Source organism: Pungitius pungitius, chromosome 3 (genome assembly GCF_949316345.1).
Source record: "Pungitius pungitius chromosome 3, fPunPun2.1, whole genome shotgun sequence".
Taxonomy (NCBI): Eukaryota; Metazoa; Chordata; class Actinopteri; order Perciformes; family Gasterosteidae; genus Pungitius; species Pungitius pungitius.
The window spans coordinates 27093840-27102412 of NC_084902.1; the positions used below are offsets into that span (position 1 = coordinate 27093840).

Consider the following 8573-nt stretch of genomic DNA (forward strand, 5'->3'; position numbering starts at 1 on the left):
CAGACAGTGTTTGCCAAATAGTGTCTTGGATCGTATGCTCAAATCTGGCTTCTGGAAGAAAGCGGCCTTTGCAGGATTAACGAGCTGTTTGCTTCTGCACGGTGTTTCTGCACAGTGGATCATTAATAAAAGTTGTACTTCATTTTGGGGAAATTCCATTTCACGATGAGAGTTGGATGAGCGAGTGACGCCACGCAATTGGCACATTTTCAAAATGTGAAATAACTGCCTTTTTAAAACCAAAGTGCTTCAACTCATTAAAGTACTTTGAGCAAGATACACAACCTGCTTTTGTTAAAGTAAACGACTGCTCACTGGACATTTTGAAACTGAACTTTGTGTGAGCAATTAGAGAGGAACTACAAGTCAAATGAGGGTTTTGGGGACCGATTGCTCAGGATTCAGGGTACGTTTTTGGGTCATTGAGACACCCCCCCCCCCCTAAATAGAAGAGCTTAAAGGTGTGAATAGATCCAAAAAAGGGGCATTGGAGGGGTTGGACCAGTTCATCCAGACAGAATGGCTTTTGTCATCAACTTCTCCCAAAGAGAGAGAGAGAGAGAGAGAGAGCTCATAACCAAACAAGCAGAGAGAGAGCGAGCACAGTCCCATCTTGTCACTCTGCTCAGTATCCACAACACGGTGAGTTCATTATTTTACACCTCTCCAAATCTGGACATTATTTCTACACACAGGTCGGTATTCCTGCCACCTGTGGTGTAGTACAACGCATTTTTCTTTTTGTCGGCAGAATAACCCACTGGACCCAAGAGGAAGATGGTTCCAGTTAAACTCCTCATCCTGGGAGCTCACAACACTGGAAAAACAGGTAAATTACAACCTTCAATACGCTGAAAACGTGCACCTTTTGGATGATGTGACAGTCGCTTAGGTCATAGGGGTCAAAGTTTTCCCGCAGTTTGGCAAATGAATGAGGTCAAGTTTAGGGTTGAATCACGGTCTACAAGCTTTTGCCTAAATATGGAAAGTTAGCACATGTCTGACGATGAACACCTCCGTCTCCTGGCTTCTGTCAAACTCTCCCATGGGGAGAAAAATAGATCATTCATGAGTCACGATTTCCCTATAAATGATATATATCATAAAAGATGGAATAGTCTAGAACCTTATTTCAAAAAGGTTTGTTTTGTGGATTATAACCATATCCCCAATAGACTATTATAATATTAGTTCCTTTGAATCAGTGCTTTCTTCAGCCGTGAAGGCTCAAATAAAACAGGCCTAAATAACCCCCTGGTGTGTCCTGCCAAGAGGAAATACAGAGACGAGCCGTGCAGACCCCGTCCGCTGCTCTGTTTAAACACGGCAGGTAGAGCGAGTAAGAGGATGCAACAACATGCTGTAGGCTGCAGATCAGAGGAAACCTGTGTGTGTGTCTGTGTGTCTTCACTGTGTGGCGGAAGGTTATTCGTGAGTGTGTGCGTCTGGCAGGTCACTCTTGTTTGTGTCTGTCTTGTGTCTCCAGCGCTGTGTGTGCGTTTCATTACCAAGCGCTTCATCGGTGAATACGACCACAAGAAGGGTAAATATGTACGGGAACATTGATTGGCACGGCAGGAGTCACGGGGCCCCGCGCGGCGCTTTCAAGTCAAACGTGCCCGTGTTTCGCCGCAGAGGTCACCTACAGGTGCAGTCGGGCGCTCGACCACGAGGCGGTCGATCTGGAGATTTTGGATATCGCCTGTAAGGTACGACAGAGCCCATTTGCCCCCCCCAAAAAAAGAGGCGCGAGGCCTTGCTCGGTGGGGTGTCTCCTTCCGGCACGGCGTGTTCTGACCCGTTGCTGTCCTCCAGGAGAACGCCGCGGCGTCCCTGGAGTCATCCATCCGCTGGGCGGACGGCTTCCTGCTGCTCTACTCCATCACCCAGCGCCTCAGCTTCCTGGACGTCCCGCGACTCAAGAAGCTCATCGAGCAGACCAAGCGGAGCCTGGGTACGTGCAACCGCGACACCTTCAACGGCTCTGGCGACACCGGAGGGAAAAATCTGGCGTCAGCATCGGCGCTCACGAGCGTGTACGCGAGCGCCTGAGCCCGCGCTGTGATCTCAAGAGGAACCATGTGTTCACTTGGTGTGTTTGCCCTGAAAGTTCAGGCGAAGCTCTGCTTTAACTCCGGCTGATATCTGCCTATTGTCACCGTCGCGCGCACACGCACGCACACACACACACACACACACACACACGTACGTGTAGTCCATTTATGGTAGGCCGCGCTGGGTGTAGGTGACCCCTGCATGCCACTGCATCCTCTTGCTGGTTTAATGTCACCACATTTCTGTGTGTGTGTGTGTGCGTGCGTGTGTGTGTGTGTGTGTGGGGGGGGGGGGGGCAGTTGTGCCCACAGTGCTAGTAGCCAATAAGGCGGACATGGAAATCGGCAGGGAGGTGACAACAGAGGAAGGACAGAGACTGGCCAAGGAGTTGAGGTTTGTGTTTGCAATTTTCTTTTTTTTAATTGAACAAATGAATCTATATTTGCCCACTTGTCTGTTTTGTTTTAATATGACATTTGAGATGTTGTTTTTATAATGCTACCAAAGATTCACACAAAACTGAATATTGAGTGTGTGTGTGTGTGTGTGTGTGTGTGTGTGTGTGTGTGTAGGTGCGGTTTCAGAGAGCTGTCCGTTGCAGAAGCTGTTTTAGCAGTAGAAGCAGCTGTGTTTCAGCTCATCAGGTAAAAATATATATATATATATATATATATATGTGTTGATACACAATATGTATTATGTGAATAATATGATAGTATGTGTTAAATTATCTCAGATTGTCTCCATAGGTTTGTATGTTGAGTATAATTCATTGACACAGATAAACTGCGTCCACACGTTGTGATGTTTTGTGTGATTGTCTCCGTCAGGCTGGTCTTGGACCAGCAGCGTCCTCTGCCGGACCGCCGCTCCTACATGCTGACGGTGCGCCACGCTCTGACCAGGAAACTGACCCGATCCAAGACCATGCAGTGGTGACCAGACAGACAGTTCATCAGTGGAAGGGATTTATCACGTCATGAGATGGAGATGAAACATTTGAAACACAACTTTACAGTCTCTGTGTAAAACGGATGATTTGGCAGAACACAAAACAAAAGCACATGGGACCAACTAAAGTTTTCAGTTTTGGTTGATTTAGGTATCGGATCAGCTCTCACTCTATAAAAGCCTGGATGAGATTTCAGGCAGTTTATCAGAGGAGAAAAACTGCTTCTTTTCTGGAGTAAAGTGGCCTAAAATACACATTCAGATGGTGTTTCCTTTCAAACCTATATTTATTTTATACAAGAACACTAGAACACTGCGTGTGTGGGGAAAGCACACATACTGTAGATACAGGTTTCTCTCATCACAGGCTGATTAAGCAGCTGCACTCAATAAATAATTACATGTGCTCAGACATTCCAATATACAGCAAAAAGCCTGTTTGCACACACACACACACACTGAGAGCTGCTATTTACATGGGCCAGTTGTTCAAAACATTTAATCTGAATCAAAATTATCCGCATTTGGAAATCCCCTTTTTTCCTATCCAGGATCAGGTAATCCATCTTATTTTTATGCCGGTTTTTCAAAGCAACATTGGACTGGATCACTCTGATCCAGATACACAGTTTTCAAGATTACCAAATCCGGATTACAGTGCTCTAAATGGGACAACATATCACAATGTGGGCTATGTAAAGAACAGGTAGAAGTAATATTCATAATTTAACTTTAATTAAATTATATTAAATAATAATTATATTAAATAATTACTTTTATGACCCCTCATCTGAACCACAACAAATAAAAAACAAATATACATTAACAAATACATAGTGGATATTTTGAAAACATAAAATGGCTAAATATCCAATTGTTAACGAAATAAAGAATGTTCAGGGTTCTTCTTCATCTGAGGAGGAGAGACCAGCATTTCCAAGCCCTGCTTTTAGGAGGCGGATCTGAAGTTTCGCTTTGGTTTGCTGCAGTTTGGTCAGCTTGATTTGTTCCTCTGCCAGGAGTATCTATGCTTCTGCTCTTTCAGTTTCTCGTTTAGGAAGTGATTCATAGGCATCATCATTATTATTCGGCAAAGGATTCTTCAAGCCTCTTTTCTGAGCTCCTGTGACTGCTGGCTCTACCAGTGAGGATCCAGGTTGTTCTTCAATAATAGGGCTGAGATCCAGAATGAATGTTTCCTCTGCATTAGGAAGAACTGGCTCACTTTCCTCTACAATTGTAGGCTCACCATCCCCTACAACACCATGAATCCCATGCAGAGCTTTATAGTTCTCCAATAATGTCCAGAACCACATCTGTGTATTCACCTTTATTAAAGGGTTTGTTGCCTGTTTGGGTGTTTTTTGCCTCAGCAAGGTCCTTCGTTGCTCTGGCCCTCAGATTCTTCCATCTAAATTTCACTTGCTCCAAGGTCCTCTTCTGGCCAGACCCCATTGCATTTACATTCTGGGTGATTTCAACCCAAATGTCTTTCTTCCTTTTGTTAGTCACCATTCCACCTGCAACAGAGCCTCCTACTATTGAGGCATAATGGCAGTTAACACCCTCCAGCAGTGCATGGGTTTCTGCAACAGTGAAATTAGGTCCTTTTGAGTCCATGGTTTCACCGCTTCTGTTGTAGTGAACATAGTATTTGTAGGCCTTGGGCATGATTGATTTAATTGAACACAAGCCACAGCACGTCAGCCAATTGGTGTGTGGGTATTTGACAGCCATCTTATATTCAGCCTTTCTCAGAGGACTTAGAGAGAGACACTGACATGGCAGGTATTGTCCATCGCTACCACCGTGTTGGTGGAAGAGGATACCGTCAAAGGGTGTATGTTGAGCGTGCACAACCACTGGAGCAATACACCACTGAAGAACTGTATGCTCGCTTTCGCTTTGGGAATGCTGATATTAAGTACATTGCAGACCTTGTCAGGCCAAAACTTCAACGGAGAACCCGAAGGAGCCACAGTGTCTGTGGAAGAACAGGTCCTCATTGCTCTGCGCTTCTATGCATCTGGGACTTTCTACCAAGTTGTTGGTGACAATATAGGAGTGGACAAATCAACTGTGAGTGATGTAGTGAAAGCTGTGTCAATTGCATTGGCCAGCCTGGTCAATCAGTTTGTTTCACTTCCAAAGGATGTCCAGATTGCCCAGACCAAGCACAAGTTTTTTCTTTTGGGGAATATGCCCAATACTATTGGGGTTATTGACTGCACTCATGTGCATATCCAAGCACCTCATGAGAGGGATTGGGAGTACATCAACCGAAAGGGGAGGTGCAGCATCAACATCCAACACCTCATCATCACAAACTGTGTCGTGAAGTGGCCTGGGTCTGTTCATGATGCACGCATCCTGAGAGAGAGTGCTTTATACAGAGAGCTCCAAACCAACCGACCGGATGGCATAATATTAGGAGACAGTGCCTATCCACTCCTACCATGGCTGATGACTCCTTTTCTTGCAGCAACCACACCTGCGCAGGAACGCTTCAACACTGCTCATTGCAAAACAAGATGTGCAATTGAGCGTTTAAATGGAGTTCTGAAGAGACGCTTTGCATGCCTTAACTACTTGCGAGTGGAACCACAGGGAGCATGCAACATAATACTTGCGTGTATCGTCCTGCACAACATCGCTACCAGGCGCAATGTCCTTCTCTGTGATGATGTTTGTGATGCACCTGAGCCTGTTGAAGAACCAGACCAACCTCTGGTGGTCTGTCAGAATCAGGGACTGACTGGACGTATAGTAAGGGATGCAATTGTTAGACATTATTTTTGACAGGCTCATCTCTGATGATTGTTTCTTTGAAATTAATATACGGTGATGAATGACCGAAAAATGAATATATTATTTTTGTTTATTGAAATCTGTTTGGCGGATTATTTCATGGGGACACGATAATTTTTATTTTATTTTTACTTTACTATACTGAATAGCTTAATTGTTAGCCTATGTCTACTTTATCACTGTTACAACGGTTACACAAGTCAAGTGCAAAATATAAATAAAAGTATATACACTAAATGATACAAATGTATTATTTGACCAATTTTAAAGTTTTACTACATTTTCTTCCTAAAAACCACCTTGAAATCCTACCCCCTGTTGGGATCAGGATAATCCTGTTTTTTTGGATCAAAGTTATCCAAATCCCACTGACAAGTTTTGAACAACACAAACTGAAGGTTTGATCCAGATTAAAACTAGGATTGGATTCCCTGATCTAATCTGATTTCAGATTCCTTCTTTCCCTTTTGAACAACTCATTTTCAAGATTTGATCCAATCCGATAACCAAAATCCGATCAGTTTACCTTTGAACAACTGGCCCCATGTGACATGGACTTACAGTATTGCAGGATGCGCCCACACGAGACGTTGTTTTATTCTCCAGTAGAGGGCGCCACTGTCTTTTCTTCCCTGCACCGATCCACAGGTACTTGAATACCTTTGTCTGCTCTGATTTGTGAGCTGACCCCAAATCTTCCCAGGAGAATACATGCCGTCGCCATGAGGAATTAGAAATGGGTGTGATGTTTGGGTGCTCATGTAGAAGAAGACAATAATCCAACCCGAGGGCGACCCAGATATGAGTCTGTGGGTAAAACCGTTAAACTCACCGTTGTTGTAGAAGTGTGTCGATGATGTAACTGCGTGTAAAGAATGAGGCTGGCTTTGATTACAGTCTTGGCATTATTTTACCCGTGTCGCCCTTCATTTATTTCTCTCTCTCCCTTTCTCCTCATCGCTCCTTCTGAACTTCTGAACTTTATGACCAGCACAAGACAAAGAAGGTAAAAAAAGCAACAAAGAGAATAAGAGAGGATAAAGAGAGGGATCAAAGCGTCTCTGGCCTCTTGTCTGCAACGAGCCGAGAAAGAAAAAGCTGCTGCCGTCTGGCTCCTCTGTTTATACCCACTGGCTGCCTCTTGCATTATGGGAAAATTGACTGTGTGCCTTCCCCCGCTGTGCAACCCCACAACCATATATTATACATCGACTACTCCACCCAACAGCCACCAACCAGCCGCCCTCAGAACCCCACCGGGCTCTAAACAGAGAGGATAGAAGTGTGTAGATTGTTACATATTTAGGCTTCAACGTTATTTACACCAGAACCAATGATTGACATTTTCTAAAGCTTTTTATGTATTTGGGCTCTGTGATTGCATTGCTGTGTTGTAGTTTTAGTGATGCTGCGTGTGATTAAAACACACTTGCCGTTACCACCAGTCACCACAGGGGTTGCTGCAGCAACCACGGATTTTTTTTTACTGGCTATCAAACATGACGACTTTGTTTCACCGTTAAAACCAAACCGAATGCATTTATTACCAATAAATGCTTTAGTCCTACTCACGATTAAAATGGTGTTAAAATTAAGTTGAGTCTTTGATTTAACTTTGCATTGAAAACAAATGCTAGCGAAGTCAAGATATTTAAGTGTTGGCTTTTGCCAATATGGGGGGGACCAAACTCGACAAAATGAAGCTTATTCTTTTATTTAGCTATTTCTCTGTGTACCTCATGCGTGGCATCGGCTTTGTTTCAGACGTGGGGAAAGGTTGGATTGTTGGGTCTTGTGCCAAAGCTTAGCACAGGTTTAATATTAACAGACTTGGGAACCAAAGTCATAAATATCCAAAGTTAGAATTCATATTCACCAACATGAGTGGGTGCTTCAGTGAATAAGCATCGGCTTCTTAGCGAGGTCGCCACAGGAAGCGAGAGAAAGAGATGATGGTGTGGACTACAAGTCACTTTCTGGAAGAGGTTCGGGGAAGTGAATCTATCATTTACTCAAAGAGACTGACATGAACGGCGAGGTCTCCGCCTCAATGCCCCGCTGGTTGTTTGTGATGTCAACAGACCTGATTGGATTTAATGAGACAGACAGACGGAGACGGAGGGCTACGATGAAAACAACAGTGCACGAATGGAGAGGTGATGACATCACGGCCGTCCCTACGGGAGACGAAAGGTCAAAACCCAGCGTCCCCCTCTTTGGCTCAGAATAGATAGATGAGTCATACCTGCATCATCAGACTGAGAGCCAATCAGAGAGCCGCCTGTCACGACCTGCATCAAAGGATGACCGATCAATCAGACAGCTAAACCTGATCAATTTAGAATAAATACATTGATCAAATCCATTGCTCTAATTCTGAATTAGCGAGAAATGTTCAAGTGAACTCCAATGTCATCAATGTTGATCAATGTCACTGTAATGATCAAAGCAGCTGTTTCCATTCCTTACATTTAATTTTCTATCAATAAGCATGTGCTTTTCCAATTTTGTGTACAACGTAATAAAAACTTAAATGTCATGAAACACCAGCTTGTAGCATCTCAAGCTACACAAACAAAAGACCTGCTGCCTCCAGCGCGAGGTACCTTTACATCTGAATAAGGATTAGTAGGTTTCTTAATCTCAATAGAAGGTCACTGTGTTATACAACACCATCTCGTGTGAGAGAGAGAGACAGAGGCGCCCTCTCCCCAGACGTGGAACACCTCCGTAAACTGATATCTGGAAGGAGAAAGGAG

General features: G+C 44.1%; 1 protein-coding gene across 1 annotated transcript; it reads left to right on the forward strand.

Annotated features, from left to right (window-relative positions):
• The first annotated feature begins 556 nt into the window (after positions 1-556).
• zgc:110699 (uncharacterized protein LOC325371 homolog) lies at positions 557-3479 on the forward strand. Its single transcript, XM_037465650.2, has 8 exons — positions 557-642; positions 752-829; positions 1487-1543; positions 1636-1709; positions 1816-1954; positions 2355-2448; positions 2628-2699; positions 2886-3479. Exons 2-8 carry the CDS (start codon positions 778-780, stop codon positions 2992-2994), a joined length of 597 nt encoding a protein of 198 aa, XP_037321547.1. The 5' UTR covers positions 557-642; positions 752-777; the 3' UTR covers positions 2995-3479.
• Positions 3480-8573: the final 5094 nt, after the last annotated feature.

Excerpts from the sequence above, each read along its gene's own strand:
- zgc:110699 (XM_037465650.2), top strand. The coding sequence starts at position 778 with ATGGTTCCAGTTAAACTCCTCATCCTGGGAGCTCACAACACTGGAAAA. Across the intron at positions 1,544-1,635 it reads TGAATACGACCACAAGAAGG|AGGTCACCTACAGGTGCAGT; the intron begins GTAAATATGTAC and ends GTTTCGCCGCAG. Across the intron at positions 2,449-2,627 it reads AGACTGGCCAAGGAGTTGAG|GTGCGGTTTCAGAGAGCTGT; the intron begins GTTTGTGTTTGC and ends GTGTGTGTGTAG.